We start from the raw sequence: 26,922 nt of genomic DNA, 5'->3' as shown, positions 1-26,922 counted from the left end.
AGCAACTTAAAAAAGCACAAATGTCAGGGCATGTCAAAACTTCTCCGGGGCCCCAAAACACCCTCAGACCCCAGAGGGTTAAAAGCGCTATACAAATAATAGTGTCTTGACTTGACTACTCCTTGTAGCGAGAGGAGACCTGTGACACTTGCCGAAACGGTCGGGCTCTAGGAGCGGAGGCCTCAGCATGATGACTCTCTAGATCGAGAGGTGGCCTACTACACTCCATGCACTGGACATCTTGTAAGGAGACTCACCTAGAGCCTACTACTCACAAACGCTGTCCAAGCGGAGCTCTGGCGAGCCGAGGTCTCACTAACTCTCTATAGCGAGAGGAGGCCTACAACGCTTGCAGTGACCGTTTTGAAGGGAAGAACCAGATATTGGTATGCTTTGCCCCCAAAGCAAACCTCAGGAACCCTCTTTAATGGGGAGTGAACCTTAGTTTGATTACCAGAGCCTGCTCGGTGCCCACAGTGTGGCAAAGACCCTGTTGAAAATGGCAATGAAGCGCCGCACTGCTTCTACAGTGCGCAGGACCCATAGAGACACATCTGGCAGTAGTTTCCACGCTGCCAATGGTCTGCTAAGGGAACCAGTCTTGTGAAACTGGCCTCTGGTGTGCTTAGAGATGCTAGCTCGATGCCCTGAAGCAGAAGACTGGCAGGAGCTGGCTGAACCAGCTGCTCTAGAGACCCCCGAAGGGGTGGCGAGCCTCTTAGCTCTGCTACGTTTCCGGGCGGAAGTAACTGAGAGAAGCGCTCGCTGGAGACCGCTGTGCCCTGGAACTCTGGCAGGGTTGGCAGACTGATCTCCTGAGGGCACTGAGGAGAAACGGACACTGTGTAATGCGGTGTAACCTGCTCTTCCCCAAAGGGGCCTGCCCTCATAAGCCCTAGGCCATGCCTTTTAGGGCTTCTTGGTCGAGGACTTCTTAGTCTGAAGGACGGTCCGCAGATCCGCCTTAGACTTCGAAGCCCCCGACCTCCTTCTGTTTCATATCAGACAGGGTCAACCAAAGATACCTTTCTGCCGCCACCATCACTGCCATGGACCTGCCGAGCACAGGCGGTCTCTTTGGTGGCGCGGAGAGACAGATCAGTGGTTCTACGGAGCTCAGAGATATCATCAGAACATAGCTCCTCTCCCTCATCTAGTTCTTCGAATAGGTCGGCTTGGTACGCCTGTAACACTGCCATGGTGTGCAGTGTGGGATTAAAAATTTATTTAAATGTTTAATTTAGATTCCAATGTAATAGTGTACAAACTGAAGAAGTTATATACATTGTATTTAGCATTTATGGTGAAGATGGTGACATCAGATGGTGATATACAAAGTTTGTAGCAAGAGGTTGTCAGTTCCTGTTAATCGTTAGACTGATTGGATTATCAATGCAATCGAGTGTTATGCTGATTGGGTCTGTCTTTCTCTGTTGAGCAAGCCAGATAACCTGCCAAACCGGTTTTCTCTTGATAGAATCAAATCCTCTCTCATTTGCATGCTTTGTTTAAGGTCGTCACCCAGGTGCTTTGTTTCCATTCCTAAGCACTGCCCCCTAAATGTATATAAACTACAATGTATCACTGCTTTAGTTGGACTTGGATGACTACAGCGACGCACAGCGAGTTCTCAATAAAGAGTAACTTCTGTATGAAAGATATCCCAACGTCTCCTGGTCTCTGCTTCGACAAGAGGAATAAAGGTTTCCAACAGATGGTGCCGTGACCCGGATAGAGTTCCAGCTTCTTCCAGAATCCAGATTGAAAACTTCAAGCTAAAACAAAGATCTGCTTCCAGACTGCATCTTTTGGAATCCAGCGAAAACTTCTAGCTGAACAAAGATTTCCAGACTGAATTTTTCTCTCAACCAAGGTTGTGGTGAGTGCTGTCTCTAATCCAAAAGAACCTTTAAGACCAGTACAAATTTGTTATCCTCTGCGCCGTCAGAGATAAGTTAACAGACAGCTGTAGGGTTTAGTTAGCTAAGTTATCCTCTAAAAATGTCCTTTTAGAGATGAAGGTTATCCTCTGTCCAGGCAGGGAAGATTAGCATCACGTGCTAATAGTGTGTTACCCTCTGTTTTCAGGCAGGGAAGATTTAGCATCACATGCTAATAGTGTGTTACCCTCTGTTTTCAGGCAGGGAAGTTTAGCATCACATGCTAATATTGTGTTACCCTCTGTTTTAAGGCAGGGAAGATTAGCATCACGTGCTAATATTGGTTATCCTCTGTCTTAGGCAGAGAAGGTTAGCAGTTCATGCTAATAAATTTGATTTATCCTCTGTTCTTGTAGGCAGGGAAGTTAAGTGTGAAGTGTTGGTAATTTGGAAAGTTAACAATAGTTGATCTGTGTTAACAAGCGTACCCTCTATTGATCAGAGAAGTTTTAGTGTTTTTTTTTTTAATGTGTAGTAACAAAGAAACTCACAAAATGTTTAGAAAGAATGCTAGACTGATCCCTACAACTGAAAAAGGTGGTCTCGCGACTCCATTGTGGTCAGATAGTGAATTCAAAACACTGTTAGGGGAACAAATGAACCTAATGATCACTGAGAAAGTTAGACAAGAACTAACTGAGAAATATGAGATCCATCCAGACAAGACTTGGTCTGTAGATGAGTGTAAAAAGGTATTAGGAGCATGTATTCGCAAGAACAATGTGAAAGGCATTATCTGCTGCCACAGAGAATTTGGTTTAGCGCTAGCTACACAACAGTCTCAGCGTAACTCGGAGCTAGAGGAACAGAACAAAGAGCTCCGTGCTAGAGTATCCTCTTTTACTAAGAAATTGAACCGCAACAATGCTTCAGCAAAAACGGATGTGGAAGAAGTTAGTCAGCCTGATAACAATTATCCTGACTTACAAGCTTTCTTTGAAACAGATGTAACCATCCAATCAGTAACTGATGTGCCTGTAGATTCAGTGAAGGTATGTGGTGCTACGAGAAGATCTCAGGGAATTGAGGGAATTGAAAGTGTTGCTCCCAACTCTTCTGTTGTCCAAGTACAAACTGTTGCCAAAGCGCTAGGACCTAAAGATATAGAGAGGCTATCCCAGAGCTTACCCTCAGCACGCACAGATTTTTCTGAATTTAGAAGAGCATTGATCAATAAAATGCGTCTCTACGACATGTCGTTAGCAGAAGTCACACAGCTGATGTCACAAATTCTAACTGAATCTGAATTCAACAGTTTTGAGTCTGCTGTTACTTCTGAACTACAACATGCCAGTAAAGGTGATTTGAGAGAAGGGGTTTTGAAAATTCTAAAGAATATCATGGGACCCAAAATAGACTGGTCCAGAATCACTAACTGTGTGCAAAGGAAAGAAGAAACTGTGAGTGAATACACTGAAAGGTTTTGTCAGTCAGCTGTAACTTACAGTGGAATAGTGGATGATTCTGAAAGTGTGCTTGATGACAAAGGACCACTAGTTCGAACATGGTTTGATGGCCTTTTATAAGAGTACAGATCGGCTTTGCCATTCTTAGATCTAACATGGTCCACTGGAAGCTTGCAAAACAGCTTGGACAGGTTAGCTACTTGGGAAAGGGACTCTGATGTTAAAGCCAGAGTAAAGATTGCAGCGGCGTCCTTTAAGGTCAACACAGAGAACCGACAGAAACGTAAATGTCCTAAGAAGGAGAGCAGTTGTCATTACTGTGGTAAACCTGGACACTGGATGAAAGAGTGTAGGAAAAGCAAAAAGACATTAGGAGAAATTAACAGCTTTACTCAGCTTCTACTCAGTCTACTTAGTACTCTGAAGCAGCCCCTCCCCGCTTCACCGAACTGTTGGAGCAGTTTTCTCAGGTGTTAACTGTTAGGGCTGTGAGTGCTTAATTTCCCAGTAATGTACAACAAAGCTGAAAGATTCTTTGTAAATAAAACTACATGAAGGTTACTGACACTTCCTTCCATTGAGAGAATGCTAGTTAAGTACACTCACAGCCTTCAAAGCTATACTACAACACACTCCAGTCACTCACCTATCCTCTCTGGGTTATGATGTTTGTTATGACTGATGTTCCATTAGAGGATGGAGATGTCACACACTAAAGTTTGCACACCACCTACAGGGATAGGATTAGGACACATGGACCAGTGAGGAGCTCAGGGAAGAACCGAACGCAACATGCTTCGGGGGCCAACCCTGCGGCGAAGACTCCCTCATAGGCTTTCCCCATCCACTAGTCCATCCTTTCCTCACTGTTCTTTACGTGTCTCATGAATTAAGAAATAGGGAAAGAAGGAACAACAATAGCAGACTCAGATTGAACAAAGGATACAACCCTAATGTTTGCAGTCTTTAGAACAAATACTGCTCTGCCTTTTGTTTTCTTTCTTACTCTGTGCAGATACCACTTGATGGCTGTCCCAAGACCCATACGCGCCGGACTCCTCACCTGCGTATGAAGCCACAACCTCTAAAAGACAACAAGACCCACTGCCGAGCCAACTGTCACGGAAGACAGAACAAAGAAAAATAAAAAAATACACAACGCAGAGAATCACATACGGGAACTTCAGTCATCATCAACATGAAAATTACACCAGATGACTGAAGATAATTCTTCATGGTTCGGAGACTTGTTAGGTAAACCCTGGCTGTGGATCAAGGACATAGCAATTCTGCTGTTGTTTCTCCTACTGGCGTACTATCTATGCATCCACAGTATCAAGTGTTTCGTTCAGCAAATAACTTCCGCCTCTCACAAGGAAATGACAGTGCCAACCAGAAAAGATTATTACCCGTAAGAACTTCACGGACCCCTAGCGGCATGTTTGTTTCTGTGTCAGCATGCTGTTCGTCACTACAGACAATCAACACAGAAACGAGTTCTATGAGCCTGTAACGATCACAAGTTACAAGAATGAACTTTTAAGTGTCTAAATTTGTATTTTGTGAGAGTTATTAGAACTCTCAAAGGGGGAATTGTGGGATTACAAATTTATTTAAATGTTTAATTTAGATTCCAATGTAATAGTGTACAAACTGAAGAAGTTATATACATTGTATTTAGCATTTATGGTGAAGATGGTGACATCAGATGGTGATATACAAAGTTTGTAGCAAGAGGTTGTCAGTTCCTGTTAATCGTTAGACTGATTGGATTATCAATGCAATCGAGTGTTATGCTGATTGGGTCTGTCTTTCTCTGTTGAGCAAGCCAGATAACCTGCCAAACCGGTTTTCTCTTGATAGAATCAAATCCTCTCTCATTTGCATGCTTTGTTTAAGGTCGTCACCCAGGTGCTTTGTTTCCATTCCTAAGCACTGCCCCCTAAATGTATATAAACTACAATGTATCACTGCAGCGGCTTGGAGGGCAAGGTCGGAGCCATTAGAGACGATTCCGCGCCTGGGGACAGATAGCTTGCGAGCGCCTGTTCGTCCAGGGGCATCGCTCTATAAGCCCGCTCTTTCAACCCTGCTCTTTCAACCCCGCCACACTATCATAGTAGTCAGAGGCGGGGATGAAGAAGTGAGCCGAAAATGGTTTAGCCCACGACCTCGACACCTCGGCGTGGAGGTTGTGAAAAAACGACAGGCTCCGGTGTGGAGGTGGCGGCTTAACACGCAGAAAGCGTTCATCTAGCCTGCTTTTCTGCGGTTCAGCCTGTTTCTCGGTGGGCCAGTCGATGTTAAGCTTGGCCACAGCGCTAGTTACCACCTCCAGCAGCTCCTCATACTGGGGCAAATGAGGGGGTGAATCCTCATCGACGCTCACCACGTCAACTTCCTCGGAGGAAGACAGGCAGAGCGTTGAGCCGTGTCCTTGGGGGGAAGAAACCGCAGAGCGGGCTTCCGATCCCAGAAGGCGGCCACTTGATCTGGCAGGTGAGGAAGAAGATAGGGACTTGCCCATCTCCATTCCCTCCGCCAGATCCTTCTGCAAACTCCATGAGTACAGCCGCCGCTCCGCCTTGGCAGCAGCAGGACCAGCACCGCGGGGAACGCTAGCAAGGGCTCGGCAAAGAGAGCCTTCCGGGAGCGAAGTGCACGCAGCGAGAGACGCTCGCAACCCCTCGAGAGCCGACTCTGCATGCTTCGCTCTCAAGCAGACCGCACACAGACTGTGTGTATCCCCAGCAGTGATGTAACGCTTGCAGGGAGGAACACACAGCCTGTAATGTGATCTGCTCTTGCCCAAATGCTTTGTCTTTTCAGTGCTTTTAGACATAGTGGAGCTTATTTATGTGGGACAGACAACACTAAATAAGACTCACAACAAATAGCGACAGAGACACACACAGAGCGCTTGCTGAATGAAAGAAAACTGACGCCGGTTCCACCGCACAAGCTTTTAAGCTTCCTGGTCGATAACGTCACCTGCCTGTGACATCTCGGCCATCCATTGAACAGATTACACACGTGGTTCAGAACGCGGTCAGGATGAAGCATTCCCAAAGCGTCTCGACGCAGCTCGAGTTCCTGAAGGGGAATTGTAATGTACCCATTTTTTCCACTGTTTTCTCTTGCGTAATAGAGAATGGATAATAATTTATTTGTTAAGCATTCTCTCCCTGCTCTCCTGTGCTCTTCTCTCCTCTGTCTCTCTCTGTCCTCCCTGAGCAGCTCCACCAGCTCACCACTCACTCCCTCACCGCAAGTGATTCTGGGATATGGTAGGGTGTGAAGTGTCCATCGCTTTCGAAATACGGCAGCCTTCGTTGCGCCGCAGTGATGCAATCGGCCTCGGAATGTGGTCTTCGGAGGGTGCATCCTGAATTGGGACAACTTACATTGTGACGCAACTTCAAATACGCACTTCGGAGTTTGCGCACTTCAGTTTGGGACAGCCTTCGTCGCGCTGCTGTGATGCAATCGCACTTCAAATACACACTTTGGAGTCCGCACACTTCAGTTTGGGACACAGCTGAGGTCATGGGGCTTTTCAACAGTGTGTGCTGCACACTATTGAGAATACTGAGCTGAAGATTGACTTTACAAAATTAAATCGCAAATCAAATTACAATATATGTCAGAAAAATCGCAATTAGATATTTTCCCCAAATTGCACAGCCCTACTTTAGAGTCTTTGTAGCATGCTAAGAGACAAAGTTACATTCTGTTGAATGTACAGAAACAATGAACAAATCAGTCATTGTGGAGCGAGTAATTTACTTACCCCTGAAAGAGGAAGAGGTTGAAGTAGTTGTGGTTCTTGGTAAGAAAATTTCCAAGAACACGGTTCGGGTATCCACATTTGATCTGGTATGCTGAGAGACCAAAATAAATGCACTTTACAAAGTACCAGAGTTGAGCAACTTGATTCCTGTTGAATCTCCTGAAACAAGAAACATTGCAGTAAAATTAACTTCAGAAATCTCATACTGGTAATCCATATTGTATTGGTATTGCTAAGCTATATTGTAAGGTTCACACTTAATAATTCCTTTATAGCACACAACTACTACAATTAACAAGCCCAATTCTTAGGTGATGGGTTACACCTTAAAAATGTATCTGTATGTGCATTTAACCCTGTGAGACATGGGGAATGAGACATTGGTCAACAGAACTGCCCCAACCATTTAAACCGTTGGATTTACAAAGTGTAAAGAGGAGACTTTAGAATGGAAACAGGTAGGGGCTAATCACTTGAACCTAGCATTAGCTCTTAACCACTTCCATAAACAACACAAAATAGGTGTCAATTGAAATGGTAGAAGCTTGACTTTGCATTGAATATAGAAAATTTGACTCTAAAGGGGTGCTTTTAAATTTGACAGAGCTATGTCTTCATAGGATGAAAAAAACTGGTTTACTTGAAAATGTGATCTGTAAAAGCATTGTACATAACAGATAAGACTTGTCGTTGAAAAAGTCTCAACTAGCAGAATACAATAATTATATCTGTTTCACTTTAAGACAAGTAAACAGTATGCACGAGGCATTTGCGACACAATATTGGATTGTAACTTCGTAAAATATTATCACAGCATAATAATTTGCATAACTATATCTCTAGGTCACGTCCGGAGAACCTTCAAATTGGCGGTTATTAAGACACTCATTATAAAACTACAACTAGACCCTCTGGATAGCATTTCTCTATCAAAAATTACAAATTGTGTTCAAGGAACACAAGCTGGTCAACTCTCTCTGGTTTTAGTGCTGATCTGTGGCATGTGATAATATTCCCGCTTGTGCTGAAAGCCAGTTCAGATGGGGCACTTGTGGCAGGAACGCAGAGGCATTTCTTTGCTAGACTGGCCACTTGACGAAAATTGGCCTCGTGCTGCCTCCACCAATCCAGAGGGTTGGTCTCACCATCAACTGTCTCTAAATAGCTGTTAAGCTCCATTTCAATGGACTCTCTCTCTCTGACTGAGGGACAGCTTGGCATTTACGTGATGCAATTTTAAAGAAGCTGCTCAAACTCTTATTCTGTTTCTAAGAAGGAATTTCTGACTCCTCAGCAGCTTCGACTGGTGGCACTGAGACTCCCTCTGCAGACATACTTTGTTCAGCTACAAGACTCTCCATCTCTGTTGCAGCTTTGTCCTTCAGGTAGTCCACTCTCTCTGCTTGTATGCATGTAGTTTTAAACCGAGGGTTGAGAAGGTATGCCATGTCAAGCAGCTCCTGGGTGGATTGGTCTACATATTTCTCATTAAAATAGTCAAGAATTCTCACCTTGATGTCCTTGGCAAGCTGGGTATCGTCATCCTGTGGCTTAAGAACCTGCTCATTGATAAGATGAAGCAGAGGTTTCAAAGTATGAAACAATTACACACTTACTGATGGCTAAATGAAGACGATGGCCAAAACACTGTAACCTCATCCAGTCATTTAGTTGCAGCGCTCTGATGCTGTTTTTGGCATTATCAGTGGTGACGCAGACTTGATGCTCCTCTCGCAATCCCCATGACAGAAGCGCTTCCTTTGTGCTATCATCTGTCCAGTGTGATCTTCGGGAAAGTAGGATGTCTGTAGACATCTATTGAACAATGTCCAGTCTTTGATTGTCAAGCTTATATACGGCTGTGTAGATTGGCTTGTCCACAAATCGGTTGTTGCAAAGTATGCAATATTGCCAAGCTCCTGTTCAATTTTCCTTCGCCCATTCTCTGTACACTCTTGGCAACTCAACTTCACTGAAGTGCTTGCGGCTTGGAATCGCATACCTTGGATCAAGTGTTTGGATCAAGTCTCGAAACCCGTTCTTTTCCACGGTGTAAACTGGTGCCATGTCTTTGCATATACCTGTATACATCGTAATGGCAATGTTACTCCTTTCCATCTCTTTGAGCTTTTCTCATATGACATACCTTTGGTAATAGATTCAGCCAAACTGGTTTGAATTTGAGGTGACTGCATTTTGATTTTAGCACCGCAGGTCGATGGATGGCTTGATGTGGAGAGCATATTTTGACTTTCACTATATTCTTGTGCATTTTCCATTTTGAGGTGGTGAAACAAATTGTTTGTGCTACAGCTACTAGTGAATATGTTAGCATGACACAGTTTACAAATCAGCTCTTTGTCAGATTTTGCAAACCCGAACCATGTCCAAAATACAGATGTCACACCTGTTTTAATAACAAGTTCCTCCTCCTGCTCAGGATTTCTTTGTGGGTCCTCCTCATCTGTTTGTTTGTTTTTCTCTGTGTTTTTGACAAACGCCCAGAGTTTCTCTCAGTCTCACATGCAGTGTTTTGATCAGTCTCCCATACTGCGTCTTACTCAGTCTCACGCATGCTGAATGTGGGTTAGCCACGCTCACTAATTTACATTTCAAGGTATACGCAGAATTAAAAAAATCTGTCACTGTTTTTTTTGTGATCAACTTTCTTTTTTTTTTAAATCAACAAAACAACATCCACACAAACAAACAACAGGGGAGGGGGGAATGAACAGACACACCATAACAATTTCAATTTGCAGCAAAAAGGACAAAACAGAATCCACATGAGTCCACAGACCGACAACAAATGAACATTCCCAAAACATGTGCAGAGAAGTACCTGCTGATACAGCGTTACAGATATGAAAGTTATAGGTCGATTGCAGTTTCATTTTAAACCTCTTGTAAGGAGTGATGCATGCTCAATGGATGACTTTGAAATGGATAAAACGATGAACCAAGTTTTTAGAAGTTAAGATTAGATTAGACCACACCCTCTCCCAGTCGACAGATACATCCAAATCTGTTAATTCACGATTCCAGATAGATTTAATAGAAAGAGACTTTGCAGTGTGATCATTAAAATTGTAGCATATATTAAAGAAACATATGGCCGACCAGAGGGTGGTGCGATCCAATCCCATATAGGATGAGAGGAAATAGGGGATGCCCAGGGAACTCCATAGGCCTTGAGAGCTCCATAGGCCTTGAGAGCAGAGTCCCTGGTTATCATATAAATCACTGCATGTGTTTCTACCCAATGTAGACCAAGAGGGCTGGACAAATGGCCAATTTCAACATAACAAATTAAAGTTGTGCCATAAGGGTGTGTTGTAACAAAATTTGAAAGGTCCTCCCACCAGACGTTCCACCCTTTTTAGAGAGAGAAAAAAAAATAATCCTTAGATGTAGTATTCTGGATTCTCCAAAGATAGACCACATTAAGTTCAGTGATAAATCCATTCAACAACCTAGAGGATGGGTTAGCTGTAGCATCAGGGTGAGATTTATCCAGAGCAGGATCCAAAACAGGATTAAAATCACCACCCATCACTAAAGGACAATCAGTCTGCTCAGGTAATATATTGGACACATTCGTGAAAAATGCACAGTCTGCCTCCTTCGGGTAGCAAATGGAGAAAAGCGCTAACCTGTCACCATGTATTTTACAGTGTATAAAAACAAATCTACCTTCATCATCATTCCCGGTATGTTCAATAGTTAAATGCAACTTCCCATCGACCAAGACAAGCACCCCCCTAGTTTTATTAGGGGCACAAGAGAAGGCTGCCAGTTTGTAATACTTGTTTTGAAAACGTGTCATGCCACATAGCATTGTTTTAAGTGAGACTCTTGTATCAGGGCACAGGAAATCAATTTACAGTGCAAATAGTCTAATATCAGGGTAGTACGCTTAATAGGAGAATTTAGGCCATTAACATTCAATAAAATATTCAGAACATGCATTGTGAGCTCGCAATGCCAAGATTCTGTCTAAGTGAAGAGAAACAAAAGCAATGCCATACTGCCAGTGACATGTAAACATAGGTATGTATCCTAGATACTAATCCACCTAGATGCATAGTACTTAAAAAAAAAAAAAAAAAAAAAAGCAGAATAAATAAAAGTATTGATGTCTGTTTGTTACGTTCCCAGTTAGTCTAGGGTTCAGGGAACCAGTAACAGAATAAAAAGGTGATGTGTGGAGGCAGCAAGGTTCAACTCCCAACTCCAGTGCTTTAACAAATGTCAACAGACAACTCAATCTCAATAAAACAAGCTTGTTTATTTTACAAATATGGGAAGGTTTCAAGGCTTCAAGAGGGGGCAAGGCCAAAATAACAAACAAAAACCCTCTAACTACTAGGGCGCAACTAACTAAACTAACACAAAGAAAAAGAAACAAATACAATCAATACACTAACTCCCTAACTAGCATAAACAGGAGAAAAAGAAGGTATAAAGAAAATGGCACCCGCCTCTCTACTAACATAGTCCCAATAAATTAACAATAACATCATAAATAACAAAGAATATCAGAAGAAAGTACAAACAAATGATAACTCCCAAACCAAACCAAATTTCTTAACTTAAGCAGCAGTCACCACAAAAGTGTTACACTATAAAGAAATCAATTCAACAACATATTAAATCAAAACCTCACAATGCAGCCTCCACACCCACCCACCCACCCACCCACACACACACACCCACCCACCCACCCACACACACCACCCACCCACACACACACACACACACACACACACACCCACACACACACCCACCCACCCACACCCACCCACACACCCCCACCCACACACACACACCACATCACCACAGACCTCATCTTTAATTTCCCCCCGTTGAGCTGAGAGGATGGAGGCGGATGGTAGCTTTGTAGCGCTGCAGAATACGTCTTCAGTGACAGTGAAGTAACAATATGAGGAGAGTCGAACATCATCTGCTCACCTTTGTGCTGTAGTTTAATTACCGCCGTATAGGTGAGGAAGGGCTGGAGACCAAGTGCTGTCATCTTCTTCAAAACTAGATTAAAGCTCTTTCTCCTGGTAGCCGTGGCTGGACTAAAGTCGGGAAAAAACAGCAGCGTGACACCGTCCTGTGCATACCTCACCGGATAAGCCTGCTGAGCACCTTTCAGGATCGCCGATCTGTCATGCATCTTAGTACACGGAAGATGAGAGTACGCGGCCGATCTGAGTTTTTCCTTCCGTCATACACGTGATGGGCCTGGTCAATCTCAATGTCACGACCTTTCAGGGAAGGGATCCACTTGGAAAGATTAGCTCTGATGAAGCCAGCTGCATCGGAGCTTTCCGCCCCCTCCGGCAACCCCACCAGTCGCACGTTATTTCTCCTGCTCCTATCTTCAATGTCCGTAATTTTTTCGGTGAGTTGCTCCAGCTGATTTCTTAAGTTTGTGACTATCCTTCTGTCCTCACGTGCAGTTGCTTGATCGGAATCGACCCGGTCACGTGTCTGTTTCGCCGCGATGGCTTTTCAACTTCTGCTTTTAGCTCCTTTACAGAATCGTTGGTCGTTTGTATATCCAAATGTAGATCACGGAGTGCTGGGGTCAGTACAGAGTCTATCGCTTCTCTTATAGTCGAAGCCACTACCGAATCGAGAATATTTTGTTGCTCTTTAAGAGCTACCTTGATATAGCAGCGTCGAGATCCTCTCTGAAGATAGTGGAATCTTTACATTTTTTTCTTTATTGGCGATTGTCCACACTCTCTTTTCCGGGTGGTCTCCGAGTGGGCCCTATGCAAAGTGTATTGTTAAAGATGCTGCAGCAAACTGTTGTTGAAAAAATGTTGGTGTCTTTCGTGGCGGAAACCCAAGACACCAGTGTTGAAGGAGGCCATCAGGCAGAAGAAGGAGCTCTTTCGGGTTTGGTTGACTTGTGGGTCTCCTGATTCTTTCAGCAGGTATTGGCGGGCAAAAAGAACCACAGCTGCAGTGGTCAGGGAAGCAGAAATTTTTGTGTGGGACAGGATTAGAGAAGTCATGAAGAAGGACTTTTGGTCATCCTCAAAGAGGTTCTGGCAAACCATCAGAAAAAAGCATGGGATGGTCCAGGCTGTTGCAAGTTGGGATGGGGACTTGCTAACCTCCCCTGACAATGTAGTTTGAAGGAGGAAGGAACGCTTTGAGGATCTCCTGGAGCCAGAAGACATGCCCTCACAAATTAAGGCAGAATTAACAGTAACAGAAGCAAAACCATGAGAGAGAGCACAGACATAACACATCAACACGACAGGAGTAGCGTTTTGGTAATGCTCACCGTGCTTTGTCCCCTTAAAGGAGAGCATCACTTCTTTACAGGACAAGCAGCAGCCATGTGTCCCGCCTCCAAAAGTAGAGGCACAAGTTATTGGTAAGACGATGATGCTGCTCCAAGAAAGTCAGATGGGCTCTCCCGATCTCCATAGGCTCCTCCTCAGAACCGAAATGCTGTGGAGCGACCCGTCCTGTGCCTGATGCATAGCTGGAGGGCTTGAGAGAGAAACCTGCTGCGAACAGATCGAAAACCGGTTGTCAACCCAGAGCAAGGTCGACCAATCTTTTGAGAGACGGCGGTAAAACCAATGAATAAATCTCGTCCTCAATGTGTTCAGCTAATCCATGAAGGAAATGGTTCCAATCTGCTTTAGAATTCCACTCACAAGATGTTGCGAGTGTTCGGAACTCAATGTAATATTCCGACACGGTTCGTCCCACATGTTGTCCCACATAGCCGTTCCCCACTTTCCTGCGACACCGGCCAGTTGCATGATGACAAAGCCACCCTGGATTCCTCCGTCGTGAAGCAGGAAGACTGTAGGGAGAACATCAAAGAGCACTGAGACAGAAATGAGCAATGTGAATTAGGCACTTCAGCATGGTGGAGGGTGGAGGTGATGTGGTAGGAGCTACGGGAGGGCTGACTTGAAGCTGATCGAGCCATTGAGTTATCTCTGTTAACTGATGTGACATCTCTGAGAAGTCCTGATGAGAAGCTGTAAGTTCCCCCTGTTGTCTTCCCTCATTTATTCCCTGATGTGTCTCCTCCTTGCTGTCAGTTGAGCACTCCTCATGTTGCGTTGATGTGTTTTTTCTGTGCTCTCTCTCATGGTTTTTGCTTCTGTTACTATCTGCGTGTTATTTGTGCTCAGGACCCAAACATGATGAGCCATTCCTCGCTGGACTCGGGCTTGTTTCTCTTATGGTTGTCCTGCTGGCATTTTCTTTTGGTGGTCACTAGAATCAATGTGTCCAACGAGTGGTGTGCAGAGAACACAGAGCTACCATTCTGAATCTCATCTATTTCACGGAGTCACCTGCTTTGTTTAAGTTTGTTCTTTCAAGTTCAAAGAATAAACTTTTTCACATTTGTTCACTGCAATTGAGTCCTCCATCTTTCCTAAGCATGAAAGAATCAACTTAACCAAGAATGGATTCAGCGGATGAACACGAACCGTGTTGAGCCAAAGCGGGGATTAAAGTCCAAACCTGACTTGAAATAACCTAACAAATAAATCGGGATTAAAGCGGTTTCATAAACGACAATTTAAATTCACACAATCTCACTAATTCGATCCAGATTCAATGAGTCAGGATAATTTGATATGCATGCTTTTTCTTAAGCAGCCCTTAATGTCAATCATGGATCAAATCGATCCACCATGGCAAACAGCGAATATTTGTGATGTTTAATGCATTTGAGACATTGTTTTCTCCTCAGTGAATAACTGACATGTCACAGGTATATTTTTCATCTGTAAATGTTAGAAAGTCATGCAAATATACCCATTTTGCTGTCAGGAGTGGGGGAGGCTTACGCGAGTGAACGAGCGCTGCTGCTCGCATGTACACAGACGGAGCAGAATAGAATAATAGCACAATAATTCTGAATAAAATATGCATTCTGCTAAAATATTTGTTGTTGGACATTAAATGTGACATTTAATCCTACATATAAGTGTATTTTTATGATAGCAGTAAATGTAAATCAAATGTAAGCTTAATACAGCCATACTAGCTCAAATGAGTTAAATGTATGTTCCTATTATCAGTTAAAATGTAGTCTGATTTCTATTATTTTCATTTTTAATTCAGTCATTTTGATTTAGTGTTTTTAATACTTTAATGCTTTAAAGAGCAATTTTAGATTGTAATGTTTTAATGTTCTAATAACCATAAAAGGTACAGCTGTCATAAAACCCGAGAGAGAGGCTGCATGGCTAGAAACTGCTGATCAACTGAATGCGCAAGTAGCGACTATGTTAAAATGTTTTCATATACAGTATCTTAAAAACACAGTTGGTTGTAGCCTATTTTTTATTTATTTGATTATTTAAGGTGTATTTTCTGTATACTTTTATTTTTGGACTAATAATAAAGTCAACTAATTGCATGTGAGAGAGTCAGTGGTAATATCGATGCATTCCTATTGGTCCGTGTTAGAAGAGCTCAGCTTAGCCTGACAGTTAGCCTGCTCCTGACCAGGTTAGTTTCTCAGCATAAGTTACCACAGTGACTGAGCTTGAGCTATGGCAATTTTGCTTTCGGAAATCAAATCAAGTGAACATAACTCAGAATTACTGAAATAAGCCTGGCTTATTTGGTAAACTAGATTTATGAAACAGCCCCCTGATCTGTGACACATATCAGTCAAAATTGGGCTGAGAAAAAAACTAACAAAAAACATTAATCACCTATAAGCTGTCAGGAGATCCATTAAAGTTTACTGTTATTCAGAACAGAATAAGATACAAATCAGAAAATATCAATAGTAGGGGTGTCGAAATTAATCGTTGCATCCGAGTAAGTAATGTTTCTTATTGGCATTCGATAATGTGTTGTTGTGACAAAGTTGAAGGCATTTACTAGGTGAACTTTTCCCGAACTATAACTCCAGAATAAAATGTGTAAAATTTTAGTGGGGGCGGGGGGGGTTGCTTTATTTATTTTGAATGGTAACAATATGTAGGCCTATATATTATAATAAATATAATGTACTGTTTTTGCTGTACTTTGTATCAAATAAATGAGCTGAAAACACTTCTTAAAAAAAAAACATTACAAATCTTACTGTTTAAATAATTTGACTGGTAGTGTATGTATTGTCACCATGTTTGCTTTGTCTTTGTCCGTTCATTGTGTTGCTCACGTCTGTTTTGTGTTTTCTCATGCAGTTTCTGCTGTCTCCTGTTTTCCTGGGTTCCAGTTTCCTGCCACTGTTTTGGATATTGCACCCACGATGTCTTGACTCTTCTGTTGTTTATTTGTTTGTTTGTTCCTAATAAACTGTTTAACTGCACTCACAAGTGAATCTCAAGTTATTTTATGTGATAGTTATATGTATACACATTTCTTTTTTCCTCACATTCTTTCTTGTAACTCTTCCCTCTCAGTCACACACCTGACTCAATGGCTCATTATGCAGCTCATTATGCGGGCCTTTGTCTTCTCAGGTGTGAGTCACAGCATTATCCAGGATAGTTCACGCCCTCTCGCATAGAGCCTTTCTACTCAAAAAGTGACTTAGAAAATTTAAATCAATACATTGTTTTCTCTAAATGAGTGAGTTAGATTATTTTCAGATCATTTTGAAGCAAATATTCTATGCTAAAAGATCCAGTTCTCAAAAGTATTGTGAACAAATGTTCTGTATGTGTTTTATGGCCTTATTTCAGTTACTTAAAAATTTTAGTTTTTTTCAAACCACGCATAAACGTTGTTTTCTCAAAAACACAATCATGTACGTACATGCTGCTCACATATTATTGTAGCCCAGTTTGTGCTGAATACAGTGTTTTTAGACTTCAGCCATTCAAATATTTATAAGCAACTGAAAAAAGCACAAATGTCAGGGCATGTCAAAACTTCTCCGGGGCCCCAAAACACCCTCAGACCCCAGAGGGTTAATACCAGTTTCAGCACAAAATAAACATGACTAAACATCCGAAGGTAAGTTAAAAGAAAGAGCTCAACTTTACAATCCGTATCCTGTCTCTTGTAATCGCTCGATCAGTGTTTCAGCCGCGCAAAGACATCAGTATAAAAGCTTGTAAACAATTCATGTAACATCACATTTACGTCAGAAAGCATATTCGGTAACCATAAACTCGTTAGTCAGCCAGAAAAATAAACTGTAGAGATGGGCGTTTTGTTTTTATGACAGCCTCTATTTAAATGTGTATATATTTAAAAAAAAATAATAATAATAAATAAATAAATAAATAACTGAAGTAATTGTGACTTAATTATTATAAAAACTTCATTAAGTGCAATTTAAGCAGTTGTACAGCACAAATCAGTCTATTTTAATCTCCAGTATTATAACCAACTGACTCTCATCATTAGTTGAGAGATTTTTTTTTTCCTTGAGAAAATTTGGCATTTACTGTACCTGATATGTATCCAAAATAACTGATATTGAATCGAATCAAATTGGTAATCGAATCGAAAGCCTGAGAATGAGAATCGAATTGAATCGTGAAATTTGTGTCAAAACCCAGCCCTATTAAAAATGCACTCTCTATTTTTCATTCTGAGCTTGTTTTTCCCGCATATGACACGTGTGCGCAGACAATCGCAGCGGCTTCATTGCACAGAACATGCGCTATGAGACGTGTGCATTGCTTGACTGTGCTTCTGAGTTTTACTTTAGATATGCTTTCATTTATGCCATTTGGAATACAGTACGTAGATGCTCGAAAATCGCACACTGACAGACTTTCACATGCGCTTTGTGTTTGTTTGTCCTAAAGCTCGCGGCTGCGTTTAAATGCACTTCCATTGCCAAATACCTTTATGATTCGAAATTAATGTGTAAACAGTCAGTTATGTTTTCAGAACAGGACAAAACATCTGATATGTTGAAATAGATCTGTGCATTAGTGTGAATGCAGCCTATTAAAGCTGTCACTGTCTATGATCTCATCAGTAATCAAATGGCAATAATGCTGAGGAAAAAATAAAAACTTTTTGGATAACCAACCATGATTATCTGTAAACTTTTGGATGCTTATAGCCCTCCTAGATACTGAAAGTGCTTTTTGTGTATCACTTGTAATTGTCTTTTTCTCTCTTTATTACTTTACATTTGCTTGCATGTTTTAAAGCTATATTTACTTTAATTCTTAACATTAATTAATTAATTGTTTTAAAAATTAGCCTGCTTATATAATTTACTAAAAATGCACAAACTAAATTTGATATAATTGCGATGCATCATGATGTTGAATTTAATCGAATAGTTGACATGATAACCATGAAACCAGTGCTGATTCCACACATCAGTAGCTATAATATTGTAGTAAAACATTGTAGCAGCACATTCCAGGGCCCAGTTTATGGCGGGGTCCCTCTCTGACCACAATAGTGGACAAAGGTTTGCTACATTTTGTTTGGATCTTGGTGGACTAACATAAACAAACTGTCCAATGCCATCAGATAAAGATGCCAGGACAACAGCCAGACACCTCTTAGAGGGCAAGAAGAAGACATTTGGTACAAAGCCCGGGAAGGACAGGACTTCATGTTGGTCAAAATGCAGTTTTTGCACTTCACCCACCAACAGACTGATTCCTCAGATTTTGGCCTGTGACCACCATAAAAATTCCTTAGGACCTCTGAACACAGCAGCAGTGGGTGAAAAGAGAGAGATCACAGAATTCCATCCAAATCCATTCAAAACTATGTTCTCATAATTACTCAGAGAAATAAGTATTCTCAGTGACAGCGATGTGCAGTGCAACTTCCTTCACAAACTTAGCTGTTAATGGACAAATTAATACATGCATGACAGTTAAATCTTTTTCCATCATGTTTGGACTTAATGTGTTCATAACATTGCCATATGTATTTTGGTTGTGGTTTGGTAAGTGAAAAATGCACCAGTAAAACTTTAGTGACACTTTTCTAAATGTGTGTTTGGACTATGCAAATAAGTTCCTCAGGAGGAAAGAAAGGTGGGCCACACCGTGTCCCCCCACTCTGATGGAAACAGCCAATCACAGCCTGGAAATGGAGAACGGCCAGATTGCAATCTCCTCCTCATCGGAAAGAGATAATGGTACCTTCCCAAAAGACACTCCTTGTTTAGTCCCAAAAGGGAGAGACACTAACAGAAACACCAAAGTTCTGAGTTTCCGGCCTGTGAAGTTGAGATTGTAATAGACACAAACGTTCTGAGTCTGAGTCTCAAGGGAAGGACTGTAACAGATCAACCTTCGTCCTGAGTCTCGCATCCAGAGAGACAATAGCAGATATATAATTCTGAGTCTCCGGCCTGCAAGGGTGAGACACTAGCAGATACAGCATACTAGCAGATACCCGAGAGACAGAAACATCAACGTTCTGAGCCTCTGGCCCATGCGGGAAGAGGCAATAACAGATACTAAGCCCTGAGTCTCCAGCCTGTGAGGCAGCAACAGATACGACCACGTTCTGAGCCTCCAGCCTGCGAGGAGAGAGACATTCTAAGTTTAAAGTCTTCGTCCAGCGAGACAACAACAGATGCAGCACGTCCAGAGTCTCCAACCTAGAGAGACAAAGTGTATTGACCAAGTTCTGAGTCTTAAATCGTAAACATGTTTGATATTTTTATTTTCTGTTCGATTAATGTTCATTACAAAACTATGGGGGGACATATTATAATATGACCATTCATCATTGTAAAATAGACATTTGATATAGAGTGCAATAAAGCAGAACACAATTTTCAGTTTAAAAAGGCTATTATTTACCTCCTGAATGTGCTTTAAGGCCCCGATCGGACAGAACACATTGTTTTCTGTTGGCAAGTGAGTGTTTTGTGCGCTGTTTATGCGCCCTGGGCACCTCAAGTTTTAGCCACCTGCTGCGCCTCGTGTTTTTGGAGGAGCGCTCTGAGCGCCTGAAGTTGTGTGGCAGTATGGGAAAATATAAAAGGATTTTTTAAAGTGTTATGGCCGAGCAGAGGAGGGAAATCAATTATCGGGAAGTGAGGAAATGTGTATTTAGGGTGGAGCTGCAGGAGAGCGCAGCAGTACTGAGCAGAGAGATGCAGATCACCTGAATTTAATCAGACGGCGTCGCTGCATTACGGAGACCTCTCTGTGTTTGGGCAGGGTGGATCGCTACGAGCGTGAGTTGCCAGGCGATTGAGTGTGCATGCTGCACCTCCGGACACCCGCTGCAGAGCGAAGCAAGTCTCTTATGCTGACAAGTGCGAGTGGGATCTCAAGGTGAATTGCTGTTGTTCATATTCATCTCTTAAACCTCATGTTAGAAACCCCCCCCCCCCCCTTGCCATTAGCGGCCAGCAATCCACTCGTATCTCAAACACACACACACACTTATTTTGTCTCACACAAACATCGCAAACATCCACAAACATTAACGCACACACTTTCACGAAATACTAAGTAATTCGTGCTGCTTGGTATTTGTATTATCTACAAATGAATTCAAGTGTTTAATGATGTTAATGCGATCTAAGAATTCTATATTTAATGTTTTCTTCCTTGTTTCTTTTGTCTCATGTTACCCTCTTCCACACATGGGATCTCAAGGGGGTGTTGAATCTGCTGCAGGTTTACATGCATCAGTGAAACTGCTGCCTCAGAGGCACCTTCTTCTATTTTCGTTTAAGTTTTATTTTTTTCTGTGATTTGTTGGACCACGCAATTAGTGGAAAGGAAACTTTATTGGACTTTGCCATAAAGCTGGTTTTGTGTTTTTTGACTTTGGTGAATTGGTGAAAAAATTAATGTGTATCAATGAATGTATTTGAACTTGAACCAAAGTACTAAGTTTTCTGTTTGATTCCTTATTGCTTGTTGAAAATATCACTGTGAACTGAGAATGAATTTAAACTGAAACCAGAATGGCAAGTTTTTCTCTGTTTCCTGTTTTTTGTTTTTATCTTTTGTTAAATACAACTTTGAAACTAAGAACATGAACTTACTTGGTGTGGGAGTTTCATTTAAATTATTTGTGCAACCGGTGGCTTAAAGAGCTACTCTGGGTAAAACAGTTAAATTTGACAAGACTGAGCTTGTCTGGCGCCCGAACTATCTGAATAGACTATTCATTTTGTAATAGTTAATATTCTCTTCTTAATCTGGTAGGATTTCTTTCAGGGCCCGCCACCGCTACATAAGTGGCGCCCGAACAGGGACTTGAAACTTTTTGTGTATGTGAATATTTGTTTTTGTGCATTTTTTTGTGCTGGAGAATTATTGAGACCTTATGGTAAAGTGTTCAAGGTTAAAGTGTATATGGTAACCTAACCTCTGTCATTTGTACTGTGTGAGAAACAGCATTTCAGTAATTCAGTGGGGTGGCTGCAAGGTAACAATCAGGATAATTGAAGTGAGACCTAGTATTTGACCACTTGTGGGGATAGAAACTGTGAATTGGTGTTTGTGGGTGAAATTGAACACTAATACAATATTGTATCTTGTTGCTTTTTATTTGTCTGCCCACTGCTACTGACACACTACATTTACATAACATTACACACCTTACACACTGAACTTGCAACACACACTATAAACATGGCTACTACCCCTCCTTCACCTTCGACGTCTGTGGAAATTGACCCCCCCCCCAGACATATCAACTCCAGTCTGGCCACCTGGGCAACTAAGATCTGTTCCTCTACCTCCGGTTCCCACCTTTCACTTCATCCCAACTCAGTTCAGCAGTCCCCATTCCCAATCTCAGGTGCACTTTGCCTCCACACCACCAGGTGGCACTACTTCATTCCAGTCAGAACCCATGCAACTTTGTGCAACCACATCCACTATAATTATACCACTTTCCTCTGTGTCACAGCATCGCCTGCCTGGTCACCTCCCAACTCCTGGAAAAGAAATACATCATCTTACGTCACAAGTTCAAGGTAACTGGGAAACACTGATGAATTTCATTAAAAAGCAAGAGAAAGCAGTTTGTGAACTTACCCAAGAGGTGAAAGCAATTTCTTCCCAGCACTGTGACCAAGTTTCCCACCTTACTACCAACATGAAGGACAACCAGCAGCAAGTTCTCACCCTTCTGGCTACAAACAAAAAGCAGGATGAGGCTGAGAATGATCAACTAACCAAAGCCATCAAACTCATGCTTTCAAGTGAACTTCAAAGAGTGGAATCTACCTTTGTCGCTGAGGTGCGCTTTATGGTGGATCAGCTGCAGCTGGAAGTTCAACAGGACCTTAAAGCTACACAACAGAACTTTCAAAAAAGCCATGATCAGCTAACACGAGAACTCCATCAATGTAATGTCCAAATGGCCAGTCTTTGCACAGACTTTAAAAAGTTCCAGACTGATATGTTAGACCAATGTAAAATGCAAGAAAATAAATTGGTGGATCTGCTTGAGAAAAACATATCATCTGACACTACTTCCCTCTCATCATTACCTCCCTCTACCTCAGTAACAGCACCTGCCCCTCTTCCCGCTCCTGCAGTAGTATGAAGCGACCTTTTGAAGTTAACCTTCCCAACCTTTGGACGTCCATCAGATGACCCTGACCCTTTGCTATATTTGACCCGCTGTCAAGATTTTCTAGCATTACATCCCCTGGTTAATACAGACCTGCTGGCCACTTTCCAAACTGTACTTTATGGAACAGCCCGTGACTGGTGGGAGGTTGCCAGATCTTCTATAACCACATCGGATGAGTTCGAATCCGCTTTTCTCTCCGCCTTCCTCTCAGAGGATTATGAGGATGAGCTGGCTGATCGAGTCAGAACTAGAATCCAGGGAGAGAAAAAATCCATTAGGGATTTTGCGTTCTCATATCGAGCTCTCTGCAAGAGGTGGAAGCCTGCCCTAACAGAAAGTGACATGGTAAAATTGATTCTTAAAAACATCAAGCCCTACCTTGCCAGCCAGTTACGTGGTCGAGTAGGTACCGTTGAGGAGTTAGTGAAGCTGGGTCATCAGCTGGAGAAAGATTTTGCACAACAATTACAATATGAGGGACGTAAAGGTATTAAACCACCTGTAATGCCACCAAGACCTAACTCAGGCCAATCTGTGGAGAAGCCTCAAGTACAATGCTGGCGGTGCAAAGGTTATCATTCGCCTGGGAATTGCCCTCACTTTATTCCTGCTCCTTCCAACCACCCTTCTGCACAGCATCGACCCACTGGTAACAACCGTTCCTTCCAACCTTTGAAGTCTGGTGGTCCACCGCGCCAGCCAACCACACCTTCCAGCAACACCGTGTCTGCAACAGGGTCACTTCCGATCTTGGAAAAGAACACCACCACTGGTTTTAATAGCCCAAATCAGCTGATGGCTGTACCGCAACAATTGGTTGTACCCATTAGTATCAGAACCTGGAGAGGGAAAGCCATTATTGATACAGGTGCAAGTTATAACCTCATCCATGAGAACTTATGGACAGAGCTCAATCCACAAGACCCCCTTCAACCTTGGACTCTTGGTCCTATTTATTTAGCTAATGGTGAAGCAGAAGTTCCGTTAGGATGGATAAATCTTCCGATTGTTCTCCACAGTAAGACTTTCACGGTACGGGTGGCCGTCCTTACCTCTAAAGCCCTTGCCTATGCGGTGATTCTAGGCTTAGACTTCATCTTCCTCAGTGGACTGCAAATTAATGTGATAGATAGGAAGTATTCATTCAAGGCTGCCCCTGACGAAGCCTACCCTTTCCAACCAGGCCAGGCTAGTGTACATGTGGTGAAGTCACCACATCTGAAAAAGAGACAACATGTGAAGAGTGCTAATCATAGCCTCTCTCTACTCAGTTCCATTCCTCCACCAAAACTTCCATTGGTCTCACAAACTCTTGACAGCCTTGATGAACAAGGATTAATTGATATCGCTGTGGATGATGCTCACTTACCACCTGATGGAAAACAGCGGCTAAGGCAAATCTTGGAGTTCAATTTTGAGGTATGTGCCCTCTGTCCTGGACGGACAGATGTTCTTAAACACCGCCTCTATATCACACATCCAGTTCCCATTAAACAACGACCTTATCGGATGAGTCCTTCTAAACAAGCTGTTGTGAGAGAACAGCTAGAGGATATGTTAAAGGCAGGTATCGTGGAAACATCTCACTCGGCCTGGGCATCCCCTGTCGTGCTAGTACCAAAAAAAGATGGTAAAATGAGATTCTGTGTTGACTACCGGAAAGTTAATGCTATAACAGAGAGTGATGCATACCCCCTTCCTAACATCACTGAAATTCTTGAATCCCTCTCTGGTGCGGCCATCTTTTCTACCATCGACCTTAACAGTGGCTACTGGCAGGTGACCATGGATCCAGCTAGCAAACCCATGACTGCCTTTATCACTCCCTCAGGGGGACTATACCAGTTTAAAGTGATGCCGTTTGGGTTAAAAAATGCCCCAGCGACTTTCCAAAGACTGATGGAGACAGTTTTAGGAGACCTACGAGGTAACATATGCTTTGTCTATATTGATGACATTATAGTTTACTCACCATTCATGGACCAGCACTTCCTCGATCTCCAAACTATTCTCCATCGATTGCAGACTTCAGGCTTGACTATCAACCTGAAAAAGAGCAAGTTTTGTCTTCAAGAGTTGACATTCCTCGGACATGTAGTGAACATACATGGTATTTCAGCAGACCCGAGTAAGGTTGAAGCCGTACGTGCATACCCTGTACCTCGTAACCTCAAAGAGGTTCAACGCTTCCTTGGACTCGCCGGGTGGTACCACCGCTTTGTAGCAAACTTCTCAAGGATCGCAGAGCCCCTTAATGCCTTGAAGAAAAAAGGTTGTGCATTTCATTGGTCTCCTCAATGTCAACGAGCTTTCGAACAACTAAAAGCATGCCTCACCTTACCGCCCATTCTAGGACACCCCAATCTTGATCTCCCGTTTATTGTGTATACAGATGCAAGTAACACTGGATTAGGTGCTGTGTTGACGCAGCGGAGGGACCAGGGCTCAGAGCAAGTGATTGCCTACGCTAGCCGAACCTTAAACAAAGCCGAATCAAATTACTCCGCGACTGAGAAGGAATGCCTTGCCGTTGTATGGGCTCTGGAAAGGTGGCAGCATTATCTAGAGCCCAAGTTGTTCACGGTTGTGACAGATCACTCAGCCCTGCAGTGGGTAATGAGCTCTACAAGAACCACCAGCCATCTCATTAGATGGGTTCTTCGGTTGCAGAAGTTTGATTTTGTAATTGAATATCGTAAAGGAAGACTGAATGTCGCACCTGACGCACTCTCTCGGATTCATACTCAGCTTGGTTGCAGTGTATATGCCAGTAGTACAGAGGAATCAGACCTTCCAATCACTGCTGCTGCTATATGGGAGGAACAACACAAGGATCCTGCAATCATAAAGATATTTCAAACCTTGGCAGAAAAAGATCATCAACTAAGGAATCAGCACGAGGTAGTTGAAGATAAACTGTACTACATGACTCAACTGAAGACTGGCCAACGCCATTATCGGGTGTATGTTCCCAACGCTCTGGTTTCGCCCCTCCTTCAATACTATCATTCAAATCCTTTGAGTGGTCACATGGGTATTTACAAGACGTACCAGAGGCTGCATGATGTTGCATTTTGGCCTGGAATGTGGGCAGATGTGAAGAATCACGTTAAAAGATGTATCAAATGTCAAACACTCAAAGGCGAAAATCGTAAACCTGCAGGAAAAATACAACAAGTTAGTACATCACACCCCAACGAAATGCTAGGTGTTGACATCATGGGACCAATGCCCCGAAGTACTCACCAGAACGAGTACCTGCTTGTCTTCGTGGACTATTTTTCTCGCTGGGTGGAGCTATTTCCCATGCGGAATGCCAGTGCACAAACCATTGCTACGATTTTTCAGAGAGAGATTCTGACACGATGGGGTGTTCCTGACTTTGTCCTGTCCGACAGAGGCACTCAGTTCCTGTCTGCCATATTTAAGGAGGTATGTGGTAAATGGGGTGTCACACAAAAACTCACGACCGCCTACCATCCACAAACAAATATGACAGAAAGAGTGAATCGTACCCTAAAGTACATGATTGCGGCTTACGTAGAAGACAATCATAAAAAATGGGATCAGTACTTGCCTGAACTGCGATTTGCAGTCAATTCAGCCGTCCAGGAAACCATTGGCATGACACCAGCAGAACTCCACCTAGGGAGGAAATTGCAAGGTCCAATGGACAAACTGTTGCGAGGCAAGAATCTCACTCCCAATTTATCGTCATATGATGTTGTCAACCATCTATCTCAACTTCAATCAAAAGCAAAGGAATGTTGTAAAAGAGCTCAGAAAAGACAACTTCGAAGCTACAATAAAAACCGACATGATGCTTTCTTTAACGAAAAAGACCGTGTCAGGTTAAAGAATTTTCCCCAATCCAGTGCACAACACCACTTCAGTGCAAAACTAGCACAAAGATGGAAGGGTCCTTACAGAGTAATAAAGCAGCTGGGACCACTGAATTATCAAGTGGCGTTGGAGTCCACTGGGGAAGATGTTCGGACTGTACATGTCAGTAACTTGAAATCTTGCTTTCCCACGGCAGAAGAGTTGGAAATCCAGGAGAAGAAACGACTTCTGGAAATATTCCAAGATTCCTTTGAAGAGGATGAAGATTTCTTGGGATTTTAATCATTCAGTTTATACTTATTTTACAACCTTGGGTTGTTTACTCAAGTGTTATGGCCGAGCAGAGGAGGGAAATCAATTATCGGGAAGTGAGGAAATGTGTATTTAGGGTGGAGCTGCAGGAGAGCGCAGCAGTACTGAGCAGAGAGATGCAGATCAC

The 26,922-nt window shown here is 42.7% G+C and overlaps 1 protein-coding gene across 1 annotated transcript in view; it reads right to left on the bottom strand.

Annotated features, from left to right (window-relative positions):
• si:dkey-11f4.7 (piezo-type mechanosensitive ion channel component 2) overlaps positions 1-26,922 on the bottom strand; it is a 718,195-nt gene that overhangs the window by 125,786 nt on the left and 565,487 nt on the right. Inside the window, 1 exon segment of the mRNA XM_058786444.1 lies at positions 7,137-7,295. Within this exon segment, the coding sequence (XP_058642427.1) occupies positions 7,137-7,295 (159 nt within the window).

Source organism: Onychostoma macrolepis, chromosome 09 (genome assembly GCF_012432095.1).
Source record: "Onychostoma macrolepis isolate SWU-2019 chromosome 09, ASM1243209v1, whole genome shotgun sequence".
Classification (NCBI taxonomy): Eukaryota; Metazoa; Chordata; class Actinopteri; order Cypriniformes; family Cyprinidae; genus Onychostoma; species Onychostoma macrolepis.
The sequence above is the reverse complement of the archived record's forward strand: the minus strand, read 5'-3'. Positions and strand labels throughout refer to the sequence as shown.